This window comes from Ambystoma mexicanum, chromosome 13 (genome assembly GCF_040938575.1).
Source record: "Ambystoma mexicanum isolate Mex_15411 chromosome 13, UKY_AmexF1_1, whole genome shotgun sequence".
Classification (NCBI taxonomy): domain Eukaryota; kingdom Metazoa; phylum Chordata; class Amphibia; order Caudata; family Ambystomatidae; genus Ambystoma; species Ambystoma mexicanum.
Window position 1 is genome coordinate 215,448,600 of NC_090938.1, and position 23,402 is coordinate 215,472,001.

At 46.2% G+C, this 23,402-nt stretch overlaps 1 protein-coding gene across 1 annotated transcript in view; it reads left to right on the forward strand.

Moving 5' to 3' along the window:
* LOC138521105 (transcription factor Spi-C-like) overlaps positions 1–23,402 on the forward strand; it is a 119,702-nt gene that overhangs the window by 51,471 nt on the left and 44,829 nt on the right. The window contains exon 3 of the mRNA XM_069633674.1: positions 11,944–12,062. Within this exon, the coding sequence (XP_069489775.1) occupies positions 11,944–12,062 (119 nt within the window). The remainder of the gene's footprint in view (positions 1–11,943; positions 12,063–23,402) is intronic.

Consider the following 23,402-nt stretch of genomic DNA (forward strand, 5'->3'; position numbering starts at 1 on the left):
GCATTAATCAGCCTCCTGAGGCGACGGAATAAATGTTAACAAGACACGTAACCCAAATGCAAGCCACCATAATTCATGACAACAACATGCACAGTAGCGGAACCAGACAGGTCTCTGCAAAGTGCATGCATTTCGGCTAAACTGAGGTCATCAACAGCGCACCACAATGCGTCCACTGCTTCCAAACCCCAATTGCCATGAAAGTGTCTTTCCTGGCCATACTTGTGCAGATCTATCACAAAGGCATCACCCAAAGTGAACACAATGCGTTTCTCCATGTCTGCCAACGTCACTATGCACAGTAATGAATACCAGTATTACCGCCCCTTCCTATGCTCCACACCCTCAGTACCTGATTGGATAACCCACACACTGCCAGTTCCATTGGCCAGCATTGTGAGAAGCGCAGATTGTGGCACGTGCGCTTCCCAAAGTACCGTGAGGGCCGCACCCCAGTAAAGCACGAACAGTCCTTCTTCTCTTTCCACTATCCTCTTCCCACCACACCATTTATTAGGTATTAAGTATTCACACACGCATCCATCAATGCCATCCAAGACGTCAGCATCTAACACTGTCAGTTCTCCGCAAGATGTCATATGGACCGTTACAAATTCAGCCTGCAAGTGTGCTGTTATTGGAAAGCACGTCCACTGGAAAGTTCAGTGAAACATTGCAGGATTTGTGCATGCACATTCATCCACATGAGCACCCAGCACCACAAAATAAATGTATGAAGATTTTTTTCCCAGTATATTTACAACTCTGTTAGAAGTGCCTCAGCGCACGATATCTGCCACTAAACGTCCATATTGTTTGCAAAAGCATAGTGGTTTTTCCCCCATCTCCTAGCATGAAGTGGCACTTCAATGGTATCGGCTTGCAACGTTTTCATTTAGCCATATCATACAGTGTATTAGTGAAACAGGAACTCTCTTCTTTCCTTCTGACAATGCTACGAATTGTGTTCGCCACTAACCCATCGCCCACATAAATCGTTAAAATATGGCACCAAAGCCACCACTGAATGTGTCTTACCAATCTCAAGGCAGTTCCCAAAAGGTCAGTGTGTGCACGGCTGTGATTCTTTGTACGCTGCACTATTGCCACAGACTCTTTTTAAATCTTCCAGCTTCTACTCTCCGCCCTCAGCAACTCCTCCATAAGAGGACTGCGCGACTTGATGTTGGTCTGAAGGCCACGGATCGTATCTCTTCTGGACTAAAATGTCTGCAATAGCTCCCAGTGGCTGCGAAGAGTAAAATAAAAACCTTGTGATTTATGCACAAGGCCTTCTGGTCCTTGGGATCGCAATACCTTCTACTCTCACTTCCTAAATGTCTACTTGCTCAAGCTCTTCCCTCATCCGCCTCCTACTCCCTTAGGTTCAGTTGCTTCTGCACGCAAGCAGTTGGAGGTAGATGTCTTTCTTCTGCTGGGGCCTCCCTCTGGAACAGGCTGTCTGCCTCCCTGGAGCTTGCGGGAACCATCTTAGGGTCTGGAAGCACCTCAAAACCATTCCATGTGCTTCTTCTTTTTTCCCTCCTCTCCCCAGCTCAATTCCTGCCTAAAACTGCTTGTGCACTGGTTTCCTACTCATCCTCTAATCTGTGCACCAGCCCACCTCCCTCCCGATAGTTCCACCCCTGCACTCAATTTCTGCCAAATCCCCGCACTAGGGGTGTGGTTTTCTGTAACCCTAACAGTCCAACCACCACTTTATGTCTGCACTTATCCTTGCACTTGCCAGAACCGGCCGTAGTGACACTTATTGCTATTTTTTGTTGTTCCCCTGTACTCCACTGTGTCCTCCCCCTTCCCATTCACTTGCACACTCTGTGTCATCTGGCCTAGTGGCATCAATGTCTCTATGTGGCCTCTGTTCCGCCTCCCTTTCCTCGTCGCGCCGTAACACACTTGTGTGTAGGCGTGGTACAAATGCCACAGCATACCTTATCACACCATATCATATCATACACACACTGCATTCATGACAACAAGATGCCTCCCACATACCTAGTAGTCTTCCCAAAATGGTCTTTCCACTGTAATCCATGTACTACAAATGTTGGAAAAGTGCTCCCACAAAAGCAGCACGGAATGTATGTTCGCAACGTTAAGCAACTGTATGCAGTCCATGCATACAAACAGAATGCCTGCCACTACCCTTGCACACTTTTGCCATAGCCTCCTACATTTCTCAGTACAAACAGACATTCTGCCACAGTGTTTGTGTACACACCACAACGAGCAACCACAATGCGCAATGCCTTAGCCTCCACAGTGCCAATGCTATAGCTGCCATCCTAAAATGAGCCGGTTGTGGCACATCTAATCCTAAAAGTACAGCGGAATCCGCAGAGTTACCGTGCTAGGAACAGGAGGGGAGGGGGTGTGGTGGATAAGGGAGTGTGTCTTGTCTACTGTGTCTGAAAACACTTATTTTTTTCATTTTGTCTTGTTTTTGTTATGTACGTGCGTGCATACATTTTTTGTGCATTTTCTCTCTTTCACTGACTGCCTGTTTGCTTCTCGTCCTGACATATCTATCGACTGAAGGTCAATGCTTCTCTTACATTTCTACAGGATTCTGTGCAACACTTCCTACAGAGTGGCAAACAAAACAGCATTGCCAAAGGAGGTAAAAATAATTACATTTCCTTGGAAACAGTGGAATTCTTGCTGGTTATTAATGCTTTCATAGGTGGTGCAGAACATCCTAGCACTGCACATAAAGTCACACATGCTTCTGTTTATCCCACACCTCCCGACCTCTGGCTGTGCACAAAGTACACTGGCATGGTCCCATGCTCCTCTTGGTGTTATCGATGAGAAAATAGCCTTGGCAGTGGGAAACATCTACATCACTGCTGTCATCAGCTTCTTTAGGTGAGCGTGCAAACGTGAGCACGACATGTACCCCAAATGTAGTGCACCAAAATGCACGACCACCATATCAACAGTACTGACAGAGGCTACACATGTGCAAAGGAGATCCATGCACCCGAAAGCCCACTCAAAGACTGTGCCCCAAAAAGCCTCCACTCCTTCCAACTATGCCACCATGCTCAGAAGGGCAGATTGTACCACATGCCTCTTCCCAGCTACAGCGAGGGTCGCACCCCAGAAAATCAGACACAGTCCTTCTTCCGTTTCCACTATTACATTTGCAACACTCCCTCATTAGACAGTATGAAATAGGCACAGAAGCATGGAACTATCACATGCAAGACCACTGCATTGAACACTATCATTTCTGTTCCAGACGTACCGTTACACACTCACAGTACACATGCACTTAGTGATGCTGACGGGTTCCTCTCATGGCGCAATGTGTTAAGACACTTCTTCAAGCAAGTGTCCTGTACAGGGCAACCCATGGAAACAGAAATATCAAGAAATTGGTCCCTAATGTACAACGTGTTCACTGACCTACACCATGTGCTAGTGAATGCATATTACCTCCCTTTGCTTTTTCCACCAAGTGTAAAATGTTCTCGACAGCCACTCTTCAAAGATCTCCATCCTCGGAGAGATTCAGAGTTACCCCTGTATGGTGGCTTTATGTGGAGCTGGGTATGCCCAAGGCCTACTCTCTTGGGTGCATGGCCAACGGCCTACCGGCTTTGGCCATGTACTCAAAAGTGTACGCTTTGCCCAGACGCAGCACAACATATTGGCGCCAGGAATGGGAACATTTGCTGCGTGCCGCAATCCACAAATGTACCATACGATGGGTGGTATAAAGGCAAACCCATACCAAATGCAAATGGCGACATGTGGCTACCTGCTGTGCAATATTATACACCATATAGTACTGTATACATATCAATTTACTTGTGCTCCTCTACCACGTTTACAATTTCCTGCTGCACCATTATTTAAACGTCACCTCCCTCAGAGACATGCATACTTTAAACTGCATGCATGCATTATGGTGCCGTGACTATGGTGCAGGCCTAAGCTCTTCAGTGCCTGGCCTATGGCCTTTTAGCAATGCACCCACCAGTGTAGATCTTGCCCACAACCAGCAGAACATAGTCATGCAGCTGAACAAGTGGCCAGGTACATACTGTGCAACCCTACCACTTTTAAGCACCCAGTACTTCACCACTGCACCCAATGGACACACTACATGACGGGCCACTCCATGAGGTCCAGGCATGCGGTAGACACTCTAGGATCTGCTACCAATCCCCACACCCATGGAACCAACATTGTATACATTGCTGTGCCATCAGTGATCATGGAAACAGGTCACCTCACCAGCTACGGTGCTGTAATGCACACTGCCTGCGGTCACCACACAAGGTAGTCACCTGGGGAGGCAGCCGCAAATTGGTGCAATACGCACGGATACTGCAGACACACGACCGTCTACTTCCACCTACTGACATATTGTAACGCTTACTTGGTCTCCTCGGGAGCGTAATGCCTTCCTTGCCTGTGGACCGGTTGCTGGAGGACCTTTGGGATTTCTTTCCTGTGTGACAACAATAACAATAGAACTTCTATAATTCCCTTTTAACCTTGAGTTGAAACTATATGCCCCTGGTCCAACCACCAGTGTCTCCCTTCTCACCTGTGTCTTTGTTTTAGGGAACTCTCCATCCTGAATACAACAGAGGCACGTTGAAAATGAAGGAACTTAACGTAGAAAGCTGAGGGGACTGAGAATTCCTTACTTAAGCTATGTCCTTGTTGTTCCAAGATTTATCTGGGTTAAATATCTGAGGTAAGTCTTTAGTCTCTTAAGATTCGTACTAGTCCCTACGTTGGAGAGCTTTCTTTCTAATATCTTTTCCCCTTTCTGTTGCAGGTTCTTTGGATCCCAAGAGGTTAACGGCTGCGGATGACTGTGGCGTTAACTAGAGATCAAAGAACGCCAACTAGCGTAAGTTCATCTCAGCAGAGAGACAGTAGTCTTTTACACAAGCGCAGTTGTAATGGAGTGGTGACAATGTGAAGAAACTTCAGGTAAGTTAACTTATTTAAACTTCTATTTTCTTAGATTCAACTAAGTTTATTGGCTAATTGAATACCTTTTTTGTTTGCAGGGTTCCGGAATGCTGTGGCAAATTCCTTCGGACACTGCAGATACTGCTGAGGTACTTCAAGGCGAGATGATGTAGCTGTGACCGGTGAGCGTTCCTTTTGAAGTGCCGCAGCTGTGAGGGAGAGCCTGACGGGAATTACTGTGGCGACGAACAAACTCTTCTGACTGAGAACATTCTGCGGAAAATGCTTTGGTTTGGTAAGTATTTCAGATAACTATGAATTCCTGTTTTTTACTCTCTGAAAACTGATGTCTTTAATCTTTTTCTTGACAGGTCTCTGTGGAGAGTTGCGCCGGTAGCGTTACCCGCTGTCAGCGGTGAAGATGCGAAGCGAGCGCACAAGCAGAGGCGGGGCTTAAGAAGCTCCCTCCGCTAAAAGCATGGAGCGTGCAGCAAGTTTTCTCCTCGGATCTAGCGGCGGCCATGTTTGAAGTATAGGAACCACTGAAGTGCTATGAAAGGTATAATGAATGATACAAGTGCCTTTTCTGCCAGGCTTGAATCCATCTTAGACCTGCTGACTGAGATTGTGGACTCTGCTTCCCCTGTGTACCTAAATGGGGGCTGTGTTGGCTTTCTGGAATCATGACACATATATCACATGAACAACTTCTCATTCCCGCACCCTCTCCTTCCCTTCTTCCCACCACAACATGCCGTAAAGTATGTTTGTCCCTTTCGGCACTGCATTGTCCTCCGATACACCATGGCGGCGTTTCCCAAAACCTTTGACGCACAGCACGCTTCCCTCCAGCCAACCACCGGCCGCGTCCAATGGTCGCCGACAGCAGGGCATACCGCAGGCCAATAAGACTTCGGAAATTAACAAGGGGGGTCCTGGGAGTCCCTCTGCCAGACATTAGTCCTGGTTACGAGAGATTTACCCAGAGTCTTGAGCTCACTATCTTTCACAGAGAAGAAATATCCCAAACATATCAGTCTTTGTCCTGCCCTGGGGCAGTCCAGCACCGAAATGCTAGGCAATTCTCCCCTGAACAAGAGTACCAACAGAAACCCCAGACACGTGTTTCGGTCTGGTTGGAGAATTGCCTTCATTGCATCCAACATAAAACTCGGACACTGGCTGCCAGCCTTACAGACACAACAAGTCCCGCGCACATCATAAAGCACACCCAGAAAGATCACACGCACAAATGCCAGTTTCTACTGGTTCTGCAAGCGTCAACAGATGAGCACAAATTCTATCCTATCCCTTTCTCCCTCACTGAACAACTCTACCCACTTTTCCCTCAGAGCCATGTGAGTGCTTGAAGACCATGCACATGGCATCAGTTCGCGGGTTAAATCAACCTAACATAGCATAACAGATTATCTGCAATTCTCATCGGCACACCCGCTCCCTCCTTTCCTGTCACTCTCTGGCCGACTTCTCTTGGCTCTCTTCCTGCTCCCACCTGCGATCCTATAAACCTCAGGATCATCTTCGACTCCACACTCTCCTTCTCTCCTCACATCTCTGACGTCTTTAAGAAGTCACACTACCACCTGCACCTCCTCAGAGGTATTCTTCCTTTCCCCTGCTTCCCCCCGAAGCTCACTGTCTCCAGAGCTTTGGTTCTCTCTAGGCTGGACTATTGCAACAGCCTCTTTTTAAATCTGCCTGCTTCTACTCTTCACCCTCTTCAACTCATCCAGAATAGGACTGCAAGACTTGTCCTTGGCCTCAAGCCCATGGATCGTATCTCTCCAGGCAATCTCTGCACTGGCTCCCAGTGGCTGCGAGGATTAAGTTAAAAACCCTCTGCATTGTCCACAAGGCTGTCTGGGGCCTGGGTCCTCAATACCTTCAACTCTCTTATTAAATATCTTCCTTTACGAGGTCTTCGCTCATCCGCCTACAACTCCTTCAGGGTCAGTCGTTTCTCCAAGCAACGAGTTGGTGGTAGATCTTTCTTCGGCTGCGGCCTCCCTCTGGAACAGATCCCTGCCTCCCTGATACTTGAGGAGAACCATCTATGGTTCCGGAAGCACCTCAAAACCTTCCTCTTTGCTTCTGATTTCTCTCCTCCTCTCCCCTGCTGAACTCCTGGCTGAAACTGAAACTTCACTGGTTACCTGGCCACTTTCTGATCTCGAGCCCAGGTCCCCTCCCCCGCCAGTTTGTTTGTTTAATGATTTCATATCGCGCACCAAACCCGGAGGTATCTGGGCGTGTTTACAAGTATATTTCAAATTTTCACCTGCACTGCCTCCCTGGCAACCCCTGCACTTGGGGACTGTTTTCTGTATTCTCTACAGTGCCCTACCAGCACTTGACACCTGATGTCTGCACTTACCCTTGCACTTGCCACCAGCCGGCTGTACTTTTTACTTATTGCTTATTTGTTCTATTTATTTCATGTACTGCACTTGCGCCATCTGAATGACACCTGGCCTTGTAAAATCGTTGTCTCTGTCTTCCCTCTGTTCCCCCTCCTTTGCCTCATCGCGCCTTGAAACACTTGTGTATAGGAGTATTATAAATGCCATATCATATATCTTATCTTCAAGATCCCGAAGACTTTCATCCCCCATACTGACCTCTCTTCATGCCTCACAGTAATCACCCACTGGATGATGACTGACCACCCCCTTCTCAACCAGAGAGAAACCGAAATCATGGTCTGCAGGTAAGCCAGCCCTCTTCCCCCAACCCACCACTTGGCTGTTCTCCCTAGGCTCTCCACCCACCGCAACCAATGCAGAAAAGAACCTTGGATGCACCATGGACACTGGTCTGACACGTTCACACCACATCAACTCTGTGTCTAAATCTTGCTGTCTACATCTTGTAATTCCCAGATGCAACTTTCCTAAAGAAGTCTCCAGACTAAGTAGACTTACAGGAGGGGAACTTTCACCATCTGTGATTACTTCCCTGTACCACTGGTGCAAATTGGTAAGATATGAGGTATCAAGCCTGCGTTTGGCCTATTCTCTCCCATTACAGACTTCCAAGTTTTCTCCGGTACTCAGATCTAAAAATGTCCTCCTGGTTCACACGTATGCCGACGGTTGTTGGAAACCGATTGGGGCTTTGGTTTGAGACGTCCCCAGGAGCGGGAAGGTGCGCACTACAGAGCTGGGTTAAGTGGTATAAAGACTGAGCGCCCCCACAGTCAGAAGTGGATGGAGGTGCAAACTGGCTTGCTGATTTTATTTATCTAGCTGCCACGGTTGAACCTCTTGAGATGTTTTCAATATGTAATATGTGTTCCTTTTTTGCTCTATCTGCATGAGAAGGTTGGCTATCTTCTAACCTTAAGCGCTCTTTTTGATGCCAATATCACCTTGATACCCTTTAAATCAGATTCTCAGCTGTGAAAGAGAGGGTGATTCTGATGGTGACAGTCATAGGCATGTCCCCAAAATGAAGGTGGGAATGTGGCCATCGTTGTAAAGACATTTACAATGTATGAATCCTAGATTTCAGATGTTTAAGTGCCTAGATGACCCTGAACACATTTACCAGATACTACATTCTTTTGAGTGCATTGCACGAAGTATCAAAAAAGTCCATTCTGAACATCCGCAGCGCAGTAGGGTTTCCTGTTTTAGAGGTTCCTTTATTTGGCTTCTGGCGCTGTTTGTAGTGGTTTAAAAATGTCCAAATTGCCTGTGTTATCCCGTTTGCCCCCTTCAAGCATTGTGGATAACTGTTTTTTCCAGTGTAAACACACAAACATTCTTTTATTGTTTCATTGTGTGCCAATGCACATTCAGTAGGCCAATGTCTCTCAGAGCAAGATGCCATGAACACTTTCCAGATAATAAATATGAATGTTTTAATCTAGTAATATCTAACATTTCTTCAAGTCAAAATTATTGTAGTAAATTATGCAATACTTTTTCAGGAACCCTTTGCCCATCCTTGCCCTTTCTGTTCCTTCCATGAAGGCTTTGATTTGTGAAAATGACCTATCCAAATTGTAGACACTTCTAATTTTATAAGATAAGGCATAGTGTGATAAAAGGATTTCCCCAGGTGCACTGACTTTGGTGGAGATAAGGATTATTTTGACTGTCAAAAGAAATACACTCCAAGCAGATAACTGTTTATCAAGTGCTGCTCACTACAAAATAAGAAGCGAGTCTCATTAATGTACCTCCTGATGCTTAATTGCAGCCCAAAACTGTTTGCCGGGTGCAGGAATATCAGGGGATCCTATAGCAGAATGTTGCAAAGGCAACTCAGCAAGTTAAGTGATTGTTGCCGAGATGTTATATGTTTATACCTTCCTGTAAATCATATGGCTTTTTTCCTATTCCTGCTGCAACATGTGCTCTAAAATGTGTTGTTTTGCCTGGGGATGAGCACGGCTCTCTCGCTCACTGTGTGGGAACTTTTGTCTCCGTATCGAAAATCAAAAGCTGGCACCCATAAATATACACACAGTAAGTGAACATATCTTAAAGTGAAATATACACCTTCCCCTTAGAAGAAAGTGTGCAAGACAAAAGGGCATTGGACTTTTACAAAAAATATTAACACCCGAAAAAAAACCTGAGAGGAAATGTTCCAATAAATATGCTGGCAAAGTATAAAAGGTGCTCACCTTTTAAACCCAGCAATCTGTAGTGAAATATTCCCTGAAAAACAAAATCCAAATATGCGACAAGTGCTTGTTTTCCTGTGTGTAAGCGTCTGCACTGGGAACATGACAATCTGGGTAAAATCCTGGTAGCCAAATACTTGAGCAAACTTGCCAAACTCAAAAAAACCCAAGGGTGGTGTCCGCCCTTTGAAAAAAAGTTACTGTCGACCCACATGCATCCTTTATTCGTGCCCTGAAAAGCAGCCACAGTCAGGGAAAAATAACTGCACCAGTCTCCAGGAATGCAATTCATGACTCACTTGCCCTCTTATCATTTCCTCTCCTCACCCCCATATCTGGCTTTCGACAGTACTCTGCTGTATAAAGATAACTTGAAAAGTATGCATAACATAGTAAGGTACTCACACAAATGTATAAATCGATATATAACTATGTTGAGGAAAAAGTGTACAATTGTGGCATTATTCCCCTCATCTTGACTGCAAGACTACAAATACTATAATGCAATTCAGCAAAAGGCAATAAATGGACTTTGGGGTTTGAAAGGCTTCTAACAAAATGTGAAAGTTTACCTGTTTGTGTTTGACAAATGCAGGTTTCATCTATGATGTGTTGAAAATGTTACATTCTACCTACATTAAAAAACATTTGGTGTTATATATGAGCATCTGAAAATAATGTAGTTAGTTGGTTTAAATTGTTCTGTGTGATATTGCCTGGAGGATGTTGTAGATTTAGGAAAATAAATTGTACTTTCAGAATAAAATGTCCATTTGCATTTCTTGACACGGAAAGGTTACAGGCGTCTACAATGGTCCCTTAAATACATCACTCCTAATTTAAAAACTCTCCTTGAAGAAAGAAAGTGCTAAGCAGCCAAAAAGGGGCCTGAAGCCTCTAATGGGCCGCTGGATGCGGGTGCCCTGGAGAGCCAAAGGAGGTTGGGAGGTGACGTGACACCGTGGCCTCTGGCGAGCCTCGTACATGGAAGCCTCACACGGCTTTCCTTTTAAAGCCGACAGGCAGCTGACACTTTCAGCTCTCCTCCAGACAGATACACATACACAGATGGTCTGTAGTCACAAACGGAGACACTGAAAATTCCATGGTAAAAGCCATATTTTGTAAATACAAATATTTGTCAGTGGTCAAGGGCTATTTTGTGGAATTTTAGCCAATTTTAAGATGTGAATTGGCAACCACAAAAATTGCACAAATCTGTCTACAATTCCTCAAAATAGCTCTGACCACATACAAATACAAATATATATATATATATATATATATATATATATATATATATATATATATATATATTTTTTTTTTTACAAAGTCAACTATGTAACATTGAATGTGCAGTGTGTTTGAATAAGGTCAGGGGACTGACGGGGATGCAATGGGAGAAAGCATACATGGGGGAGTAGGGACTTTTTCCTATTGTCTGCCAATCCCCCTATCCAGCTACCCCTTTACCCCCAAACTTCCCCCCATCCCTGCTCATACTAAGGCACCAATACAATAGGCTAAATAGTATTTTTACGTTTAATCCTAGGAGGCACTTTTTCTTCCGGGAATCGGATTTCACTGGAAACAGGAAAGCCTGAGCATAAGCAACAACGTTCTCCTGTGATGTTACTTGTATAGATTATTCCCAATAGCTGAACCCGTCTGTCATTTTTCCAGCACTCTGATTATCCTACAATATCTCCTATTTCCCAGTTCATATATTGTATTTACTACTCAGAATGTGAAACCGAAGAAATGTCCTTGCAATCACAGCTTATGAACTTGCCATAAACTGTCACATGCATTTGTTATTTATTTTAATTGCACAGGTCTCAGGAATTATAAATTAGGAAGTAACTATTGTACACCGGCAATGGAAGTGAGCACTACATGTTAACATACTGCATTTCCCAGAAACTGATTAGTCTTTTAAACTACGTGATTGAGTATCGAATTTCTAATTCACTGAAATCCCGTAAACTTGTCTTAAGATGTTACATATATATTAGTCGTTTTCTTGAATGGTGATATTTGACATATTGAGTCAGGCCTCAAAGTTTTCACTTGCTAATTCACCATCTGTGAGTAAGAAATGACGTTCTGTGAGCATGCGGAGAACTTGCTTTCATTCCAGTGGGTGAATGACCTTTCTGAATGGCTAGTAGCTCGCAAATTGTAAAATATACCCATGTTGAGTTGTTAATTGACACATTCTATTAATGTAAACAATAGATAAGGTAGATTTATTGTTAACTTGATTTACTATATTCAACATGCCAAGTATCTGCTTTTTTAATGTGGAGTATTTTTTTTTTTTAATGTAGATCTTTTCCATCATGGCGAACTTGGTTTTGTGAGGCAAACTGATCTACCGTTTACATACTGCAATGAATTTCCTCTGTCAGATAGTGAAGATAGCACTGAACCGTCAAGCTACGAGTATGTAAGTAAAACCTGAATTATACATTGATAGAATAATACACGTTGCCTCTTTTTCCCACATAGTTAGAACTTTTACTAGATAAAAAGCATGTCGATAAGGCCTGCATTCCTAGTGAACAGGGCCTGTGATGGCTTACCAGCCAGAGTCGAGGTAGGTTCTAGCAAGGGTGTGTTACTGCAAAGGCTCAGGGCTATTACAGGCCCTATCCTCTCCTGAACACAGGGCTTATCAATATTAAAATGCTGGTGCTTTTTTGGGGGAGGGGTGTATGGGTCATGTTAATAGCTGCCAAGATGAATTTTCGTGCCCAATTTCCTTTAAACCGTACAAACTAAGACCACTGCTATGAAAAACAGTAAAAGTGTCTCTTTACTATTTCTGTAGTGGCCGTCAGAAAGTAGTATGGGTTGAGACCAGTCAGAGCAGGCGAGTGCAGCAGTAGGGGGCGGGGGACAAGGCTAGGCGGTGCAGGACTAAAGTGGGGTTGCAGAGGGGAATGCATGGAATATTTGATGAGCAGGAACTAAAAGCTGCTCTTGAGTATCCGACATCAACCTGTACACAGGAGCTACCTCTGGAACCTGAAGCTTGTACAAAACACCCCCCCCAAATGTAACATGTGCATGTGATGCAAACTTTAAATGTCTGTCCCATGTACATTATCCATTATGCTTTGAATGTCCCTTAGACATGTCTTTTATTCTCCCTTATTCACATTCCAAACATACACCGTTAATATCACATAGGGATCTGTTATATACTCCCCTAATCTTACAGGTAATTTGTTACTATAATCTTACACACCCAGGGATCGAAATTGAGGGGAGCTGGGAGCTATTTAGCTCCTGCTTGGTGCCTAGATGTGACCGGTTAGCTTGACACCAACAGCTACCATGAGCTACTTTTGGCTCCCCATGCCGGTTGATGCAGAACAAACACACCTATGTACATCTTGCACATTTGGGAAAATCCATGACTAAACAAAAGGACACATCTAAACATTTTAAAGCATAAGGGGTCATAAATAATGGATAAAATGATAGGCTTGAATCCTACGTGGAAGCTAGATTCATGGAACGATATAAACTAAATATAGTTCTATATAATAAATAAATACTCTCTTCCTTGTTACCCAGTGGCAGCTCCTGGTCACTGGTTAATGCCCGATATCCAAGAGCTGCTTTTAACTCCTGCTTATCCAATCGTAATTATGATCCCTGTACACCTTATATGGTCAATGATGCCTGTTATAAAACTGTATTATTAAACTGCATTCAATTAACTTGTTATGATCAAAGCACCATATATGGGCATGCACATTCTGTCAATACTTACAAGTAAACATGTATGTATATTAACAAATTGTATTCTGATGCTCCTTTGGAAAGTGTATTTTGCTGTTGTTGCCATCCCTCTAACAGTCCATAACGAACATGTTGTGCAGTCTCCCAGGAGATATGGAATCTTAGTACGGTTCCCCAGCTATGTATGTTAATGTGTGCAAGCTCCTGATGCCGGATACTCGCCTGCAGCAGGAGGGCCTTTTTCTGGAATGAAATTAAACAACTTTGAAGAAACGCACGCCAGTCTCCTGGCAGTCCCTTATTTCAGATTGGCGTCGAGTTAAAGGAAGAAACCCTGGCCCTTTTGCGCTTATTATTCTGCTGTTCTGCAAGTGCATTTATGGACCAACCCCTTGTTCTTCGCTGGTTTGCTACTGCTTCATTGCAAAGCTCTTTCTTCCCCGCGCTGAGTCCCACTCTGGCGCCCTTTGATATTGCGGCGCCTGCATCACATTTTTCTCCTTCAGATCTCCCTCCTTCTGTTTGCCCCATTGCTGTTCTGCAGGTAGTAATAATAACAAGTGCGGTGATGCCGCCAAAAGAAAAACGAACAAATATTGGTGAGTGCCGACAATAAGCACAGCTCAAACGACCCTCTTGTCCCGCAGTCACTGGGTTTATTGGGCTTACTGTTCTCGCGTATGAACTCTATGGCAATCATACCACATCTTGATTTAGACCCCTTGGGCGCGGCTTGCGCCAGGCTTCTTCTATCCCAGTCGGCGTGGGCTCCAGGATTCAGTAGCTCAAAGCAGCACTGCCAGTGACGCTCAGCTGCAGCTCTCTGCTGCTCCCGCTACTCTCAGCTCTTCCCTGCTCTCAGTGTGTGCAGAAAGGACCTCACTGCGTCTTCAAGAGGTCACGCACTGCACTGTTAAGCTCGTCAAGCCTCACCACGATCAACCACTGGCCGCTTCCGTCAACCACTTATTGTCCCAAAAAAAAACCCATTGGTAGATCTTGAAATCGTTATGCTCCAGGAGACATCCCTCCAGTATGGGATGGTTCTGCTGTAACTGTGGCGGAGGCGGTTAAGGCGCAGAAGGGGGTTGGGACTGTTAATAGCCTGTAAAATTAAAATTGGAATTACTTTAGAGACTTGGCCTTGCCTAATCCCTTTACGCAGCTAACTAAGCTTGATTGTTCTATTGGGCATTACGCCCTTTTGAATTTATATTGGAATTCTAAGTCAATCTCAGATTTTCTCTTCTTGGAGAGTGTATAAGAAATGTTGGATGTAAGCCTACAAGATATTAATACTATCTCAGTAGTAGTAGCTGGAGAATTGAACATTCAATGCTTGCAGATAGGGGCTCATCTAATGACTTCTAGAGCTAAGAGGTGGTTGGCATTAATGGAAAATCAGGGTTTCGTTATGCTGAATGGAGCCTTTAAGGGAGATATTCCCCCCCGTCCAACCTGAGACGGGTTGCACAGGTCAGAATTATCGACTATCTCTTTGTTGAGAGGAAAGCGTTCATGAATGTCAAAGATTTACAGGTGATAACACAAGTCAATAGCAATCATGAGTTATTATTAACCACCTTGGAAGTACTCCGGTTAAATCCTCAAGGGGATCATTATGATTTTAACCTGGAGGCCACAGGAGGGAGAAATGGATTTAGATGGTTGAATGCAACTTTGGACGAATTATATGCTTGTATAATGAACGACGTTCCGAGACTTGACCCATTATCTAAGTCTGACGGCTAGTATGTGGCATCTCTCAGTTTATTTATAGATTAAACTGGAAAGGTATTAGACCCTCATTCAAACATAAGCATGTTTTTGATATGGAAGTAAGAATTAAGAAAACCCAATTAAAGAAAAACTTGAGAGCATCCAGCCATCTAGAGCTGATATCAAGATCATTAACCAAAAACTGGCTGAGATGCTATCTAGCCTTGATGTATCAACAAGATAGGGAGAGCATGCTCCGAATGATAGCATCTAGGAACATTGTTCAGATAGGGTCCCTACTGAAATTATGTAACAATGAGCTGCATTTACCATTGCAGACGAAGCAGATTCAGGAGCAAGTATGGGTGCAATACTTCTTAAAATTATATGCCTCTCTGACTTTTACAGATTTTAAGGGGAATCATAATTGGAATATAACCGACTCCTTAGATTTTGATCAGGGTGACAATATATTCCAAATAAAAAATTAAAAAGCACATCAAGAGCCCGGGGACAAGATGGGCTCACACATTTTATTTTAAAAACCCATCCAGAAGCTGGTCCTCTGGGACTTATCATCCAGGTGGCCAGGACACGGCTATCACTTTTGGATCCCGTTCCCGGGGGGACTAGTGCGGGAGGATCACCTGGGTGAGGGGTCTTCAGGGAGTGGGGGTGAGGCAGCCAATGGTGAGGCACGGTATTCCCCCCCTTTCTTTGTACACCTAACACAACCTATTTTTTGGGATTCTCCGATGTCACAACTCCCCTCCCCCCCCCTTTCTACACAAACCTGGGCCGAGGAAGAGGAGGACTGAGACTAACAAGACTAGCTTTTATACAATGCACTGGACATGTCCCGCTAGTCATGTCAGGCAAAGTGAGGCACTTGAATTTAAGTGCATACATCAGATACCAATTAGCTCTCTTCACGCAGATTAAAGGCTGGACATAGAGACACTCTGAGTAAGGTGGAACTCAGGGTAAGAGCAGAACCTCTGGGGCAAAGGCAAACCTACATGGAGCAGAGCGATGGACCAAGGGACGAGAGCAGCGATCGAGAACCCCAGGAGTTCTCTACCGGAGGTTGTTGCCTCCAAAAGGCTGCTAAAGACACGTGGAGAAGGCCAAATCCCAAAGCAGAAGGCTGCATTGTGTTTCAAGGACGTCACTGACCCTCGCGGGTGAACGGCAGAGTTGGGGAGGCTAGGCCAAGCCTCTGGTACTAACCTTGGCTTGTGAATTGGAAAACTTTAAAGACAAAGTAGCGCACACAGCTGGTGAGTTGGCAAGCAACCTGAGAGACCGGTGTGTGTTCAGGAAAGATTGAAGTTGCAACATTATATCGCAAGTGAAGGCTGCACATGTGTGGATGAGACGTGAAGAAAGGCAGACCTGTGAATTAACTTTAAAGTAAGGATAGCTGCAAAAACCAGCCATACTGAGTAACAGAATGGTCTGGCGAAAGGAAGTAGCCCACTCGAAGTCTCTATGAAAGGTGAATTGTTTGAAGTGATAAAGTGAATGAACCATAACAGTGAAGGGATCAAAATTAACCCAGAGAGTGGGGGAGAGTAAAAAGCTGGAAGTTGAACTTTGAGTCGAAGTGGTCCTGCCGAGATCTGTAGAGAAAGCAATTCACATTCGAAAGTCTTCGACATCCGGAAATGGTCTGAGCCCGACTGAGGGAGACTTGAAGTGTAATAGTTTGGGGAAGGAAGACCCTCGACGTATTGTTGTACTTTTGTTGTGAAAGGTCTGAGCCCGACCGAGGTGGACCGGCGTAAACTTTTTGCTGAACGTTGTTTGGAACACTGGAAATAGAAACATCAACTGTTTCTGTGTTAAAAACCCGAGCCAAAGTGTGTCATCCTGCCTACAGGGACCGCCTTACTCAGTGCTGTCCAACGTGGGGAGGACAGCTGATTCATCCACATTTATTTGTTTTATTTGAACACTCATTATCCTTTACAATCATATCTCCTTTATACACTTTTTGAAAAGAGATAGGGCAAGCATTAGGTTTTGTTAGCACAGGCCATTTTGATTTGACTAACTCAATTAGGACTGTTTTATTTATTGTTTGGTGGTCAAGACTACTCCCATCCTAGTTATAGGGCAAAGTAGGAGTTTTTCCAAACCCAGGAACCTTTACAATTGCTACCTTTTTGTGTCAGTGTCATACTTGTGATACCATACCTCCCCTACACTTGCTATTTCAAAAAAAGAAAGATGCTGAATTTCCGGCATACATTCAATCATTAATTTTTCAGTTATGCTCAGATACATCGATACAAGTCAGGTTAAACCTGCAAGGACTTGTCGAAACCAATATCTACCTACAGAGGTTTAAGGGGTTCAAAGCAGGGGTGTATTCTCGCCTCTGCACTTTTTTTTGGAAAATGTAATTTTATTGGCATTTTTCAAACATCAATATTTCACCACTGTGAACAACATTTAACTCCAACATTTCTCGCACCTCCGCCGTTCCCTCTAGTGGAGTCCTCTATCCTCCCTCTATTTTCCTAGAACAGGTTATCAACCATATTTGTTAAAGAAAGGCAGCCAATTCCTTTCAATGTCCGTCCGTGTTTCGTCCAGGAGATGTCAAGTATTCCTTATTATAAATGGACTAAGCCTTCTGTACCCATGCCCTCTCATCGGGCACATTCCCCCTTTTCCAGTGCTGTGCCACACAACACCTTGCTGCCACCAACAGGGTTCAGATCATATGACCCTCCTCCCCCGTCCTCCTCCCTCTCACCTACCCCAAACAGCAACATGCTTGGCTCCATTGACATGCTAACCCCATCCAACTCCTTAAGCCATCCCAGTACGTCCTTCGAGTATGTCTGTGTAAGGGGGCAGCTCCACCACATGTTATAATAGTCACTGTTTGCACGTCTACAGCGCCAACAGTGTGAGTCTACCCCAAATACATCTTCGCTAGGGTTGCCGGTGCATAATGCCACTTCTGTATTTATTTGATGCCTGCATTCGATATTGCAGAAACAACGTAGACGTCTTTACTCTCTTGCACATTGTGCCCCGCAATTGATCGATTAGGTCGCTCCCCAGGTCTCTAGCCCATTTTGCCTGTGCTGCCAATATACCAACTGGCTCTCCCCTTATCAATTCCCCGTATATCTGGGGTACTCGCCCCTTCGTTTCCCTTGCCTGCAACAACACCTTCTCAAAGGGAGTGAGCTCCCCAAGTAAGTTTAGTCCCAAATTCGGCCTTAGCAAAACCCCTTTCAGGTGCAGATACCTGAAGAGCGATAATCCCCTCATCCTCAAATGGTCCTCCAGACGTGTTAAGGACATAAACTTCCTATAACTGCCCTGCCCTTGACAGTCCTGCCTCATACCACGCCTGAAACCGCTGATGCTCTACAAGATCATTTTGCAGCAGTGGTGCCCAGATGTAGCTGAGGGGTAGGGCCAAGTCGAAAGCCAGCGGGTCGGACTGCCCTCCTGCCAGCCAAATCGATGAAAACACTGCCAGAACAGGGTGCTCCAATACTCACCTAGTTATTCCCCTCTGCTGGATCCACATCCATTCACCCAGCGATACCAGCTCTAGGACAGCGTTATCCAAGTGAACCCACTGTTTTTGTGTCCGGGTCTAAATGATCTATCATTATTCTCAGCTGGGCCGCCTTATAATAGGCCCCCGAATCTGGGAATCCCACTCCCCCCTTTTCCTTTGGCAGCACCAATGTTCTGTAAGCTACCCTGGGCCTGGCAACTGCCCATAAGAAACGTACAAGGGCCTTCTGGGCATTCGCCAGGAAATGGGCAGGGACTGCCTTGGCGATTATTTGAAAGAGAAACATCTTGGGGAGGTTCATCATCTTCATACAGTTTAATCTCGCCATCCATGTAAGCCCAAATCACCCCCCCCCCCACCGCTGTAGGTTTACCCTTATTTTGCCCCACAGCAGGAGATAGTTCTTGTCAAACAGGTCCTCAACCTGTCCCGTAATTTTAACCTCAAGGTATAGAAATCCCTCCCGTTGCGTCAACAATCCCCACTTGCTTATCCTCTCCTTGTCCTCCTGACTCCAGTTCTCTGCTAGAAACGCCACAGACTTGTCCAGGTTGACCCTGAATCCAGATAAATCCCCATACTCCCTCAACCCCTATAACAGGGCTGGCACAGAGGTTTGCAGCTTCGTAGGATAGAGCAGTGCGTCGTCTGCGAATAGGCTCGTCTTGTACCTTTGCCCCCCTATCCTTACCCCCGCTATATCCCTACAGCCTCTCAGCCAGATTACCATCACCAAGTTCCATCACCAAGGCATATATTTATGGTGACAACGCACACCTCTTGCCTGGTCCCTCTGCCTAATCTTATTTTTCTACACGTTCACCACCACACTCGCCTTTGTGGCAGAGTACAAGGCCATGATCCACCCCATCCATCGTTCCCCCCCTGCCCCCTCTACTAGTACCCCTTTCATAAAGGCCCAGTTAACCCTGTTGAAGGGCTTCTGAGCATCCGTGGAAAGGACCAAAACCCTCTCCCTACGCACCCCCGGGTCATTCAAAATATGTAGTTTTGCTCAGATTGTCAGAGCCTCATGTAAGGAACTCATGGTGGCAACAGTAAAGACAGTCACAAGGGATTACAGTTCAAGGGTGTTTAATAAACTAAGTGTAGGTTGGAAAAATGCCTGATCTAAACCTAAATATAAGATGGAAGCAAGTTTCGACCATCAAATGAAAAATGAGGCAGTCCTTGTGGCGTCTGATCAAAGTAAAAGGACCTATACTAAAAAAGTAACTATTGCCAATCCTTAAAACTAAGTATAGAAAGAGTGTGGGATAGGGGTTCCAATGAAGAAAGAAGTGTTCATAAATAATACGTCAGGATGTGGTAGCCAGGGGTCTTCCTTCCCCACGTTTTGAGCACGGGACAATGTGGGACTCCTGAGCACTGCACACGCTCGAGCTTTCCCAGCACGAGCCGACAGTTCCGTTTTCAGCTTTCAGGATCATCTCAATGGTTATGACTCTTTGTATTAAAAAGTCTCTTGCTGTCGAGGACCTGATATATTCAGTATAACAAATGACAGTTTGGCCCTCATTAGGACCCTGGCGTTAAGGGGTTAATGGCGCAGTAAAAGGTGTCGGCGCCGTTAAACCCTTAACGCCTTACTACGAGGTCCCTTTGCGGGACCCGACCTTAACGGCTGGTCTAGACCAGCCTTTAAAGTAGGGGCCCGTAAAGGGACTCGCGAGGTAAGTACGGTACCGCAATTTGCGGTACCGTACTTACTGCCTTCTCCATTCCCATTGTGCCCTATGGGTCAAAAATGGGAATGGGGAAGGGCCATGGTGGCATGGGGAATTACCGCCCGCCAACCTTGGAATGAGGTGGTAATTCCCCATTCCGCCATAGCGGACTCCGGCATCGACCATGGTGCTAATAGCACCATGGTTTTCCGCCGGAGTCCTAATGAGGGCCTTTGTTTGCAATCGTATGATATTTTGTTTCCAGTCGTATTTAGGGTGATGCTTCTTCACCCCTGGGTGTCCATCTTCCGGGTGCAGACCGCTCTCTAATCTCAGCCTCCCTCCGTCAGGTTCACCATGGCTTATGGTCAGTTACCTTCACGAGTCGGTGGGGTTTGCTTTTCACCCCGTTAGTCCCCCTCTTCTAGGCACAGGCCCTTGTTGCTTGTTTGCCTCCCTCTGTCGGGTTCACTTTGGCTTTCCAGTCATATTTTTGGTGATGTTTCTTCACCCCCGGGTCCCCCCTTCTGGGCATAGACCCCTCTCGAATCTCAGCCTCCCTCAGTTGGGTTCACTATGACTCTTCACAATGACACTTTCTCCTGTTGCATTTCACTGGTCTTAATGTCTTTTTAAACAACACACTTTTGACGTCCCTCCGTCGGGTTCACTCTTGTCATTACAGTGTTCTTCAGGGCATCATACTCCGGCATCGCTCTGTCGGGTTCACTCTTGCCAACCACACAGAGTTCTTTCCCCGTTCTCCCTAGGCGGGATTCATTTCCCTTAGCTTTCCCAATTGCTTGTCAGTCAAAGACTTTCGACTGTACAGGGGATTTGAAAGACCCCTGTTATGACCAATTTGACCTCCTGTTTGTGGCTCTCCTATGGCCTTCTGATATTAGTAGTTTCAACAAATGCGGGATTTGTCAGAGTCTCTCAAGTGAGCACCCACGTAGTGCCGAACCCCTCTGCAGCTCGTCTTCCCTTTAATTTAATAGTTCTTTGAACTTCCCTTCTTTTGCCACTTTGCGACTTTCATTCACCACAGTTTGGTTTCTTATTGGTTCTCCCCTCGACTCAACGGCTGTGATGAACCGCTTGGCTTTTCATGTATCCGAAGTCAAGGACGGTACCACAGTAGCAATCGTGTCCTGTGGCAGTGTTCTGCTTATCAGCGTAGGCATGCTCTGTGTACCATTGACATCTGCTGCAACACCGGTTAGCTATTGTCCGCGGTCTTCTGATTCCTTTCATGGAGGCGTTGCGGGTCTGGGTCGAAAAGGGCAAGGTTGCTTCCCTCATTGTAGCCCGTTCGGTTTTCGGCACATTTCTCCTCCTCTTGAATTGCCATACCGGGATAGCTGTCTCATCTTGCGGTCTGCCTTGCTCATAGTGTGTGCTCGTGCTCCATCTTTTATCTCTGTGGGGAAGTGAAAGGGCCGTCAGGTATGCGTGGTTTGAATAGATTGTGTCCTCCAACGTATTCCACATCTTTGACATGTAATGTCCACAGCTGTGCACTTCAGCAACTTTTTCGGCAGAGGGTATCCTGCGTCGCTGGCGTCTGGTCGATGTCCCTCGTAGGCCTCCGCTGAGGGCGACGTCACCGGATGTTACAAATAGGACGCACGGCACCCACAGCCTCAGTTCCGTTTTTTCCGCAAACTTGTTTGATTCAGAGACTTGGCGCGCCTCGTGTATTCCTCGTGAATATGTCTTCTTCTTCGACCCCTCTGACTCCGCGGTCTGGCTTCAAGACTTGCCAGGACTGCAAGTCTAAGATGTTGCTTACGACCAGCCTCGCATTTGTTTGTGGTGCCTGGGCAAGAGTCACGACACCGACGACTGTTCCAAATGCCAGTTGCTGACTGCTAAGGCCTTGCGGGAGCGTAAGGGGAAGCTCCAGGTAGGTAGGGGTTCTAAACCCAGTAAGACCTGTAAAACTCGTAAGCGGATGTCCACCGACCATTCGAGGGGCGACTCTCTGCGTTGGAAGGAGTCCCGTGGATCTCAGTCCCTGAGTGGTTCCCGCCATTCGTCCTCCTCGTCTCGGCATTCCAGGAAGCGCCATCACCGGTCGCCTCCCCATCCTTCTTGGAGGATGGAGCCGCGAGGAAAGTGGCTTGCCCAACTAAGTCCTCGACTCCAGAGGAATGGGCTGCCTTTAGGCAGCAGATGCTGGCGATTTTCCAATCCGAGGGCACAGTTCCGTCCGCGCCTTCAGAAGAAGCCGGCAAGGAACGGTCTCGATCCGTGGCTCGTGCGCCTTCGGGCTCGGGTCCTCTGCGCGATTCTCATCGGGAACCTTCGAGGTCTCGTTCAGACAAGGCTCAGCATGGTCACAAAAGACGTGCATCCAGGTCTCAGTCCTCATCCCCAGCGAGGCCGCAGAAACCTGGTAAGGGCTCAAAGTCGGTGTCGACTCCGTGGGCGCTGTGTCCGTCAGATACGGACGTCGAAGCTTTGCCTTCGTACCAGCCCTCGGCGCCGTTGTCGAAGCCGAAGCTGTCAGCGCTCTCCATGTCGAAGCCGTCGGCACCCTCGACGTCTTCGGGGCCTTTTGGCCGGAATTTGCCAATGCAGATCCCTGGTACTGTGGATCCTCCAAGGAAGGCTACTTCCAAGTCTGTGAGGCCTGTTAAGGAATCCAGACCCTCTTCTGTTCCAAGGCAGGACTTTCACCTCCCTTTGGATGACATCTTTGAGGAGGAGGAGAGGTCAGATGTAGATTTTGACCCTGTTGAGCCTGATGTGGCTCCTGTCCTTTCCGGGGACAGTCAATTGGAAGAGTTCTTGGTGTCAGGCTGTGGATCCGGACTCCAAGTTGATAATGATTCCGGCTTCCATGAGAGTGGACCTGGAGTGGTGGTCATCTCTCAGCAACCTGTCGGTGGGTGCGGGGTTTCAGGACCCAGCCCCTACGGTGACAGTCATGACGGACTCCTCCCTTCTAGGGTGGGGTGCGACGTTGGATCTTCTTCAGGTCTCGGACCTTTGGTCGACTCAGGACAAGCTCCTCCACATAAATCATCTGGAGCTTCTGGCGATCTTCCTTGCGCTCAGGGCTTTCAGACCG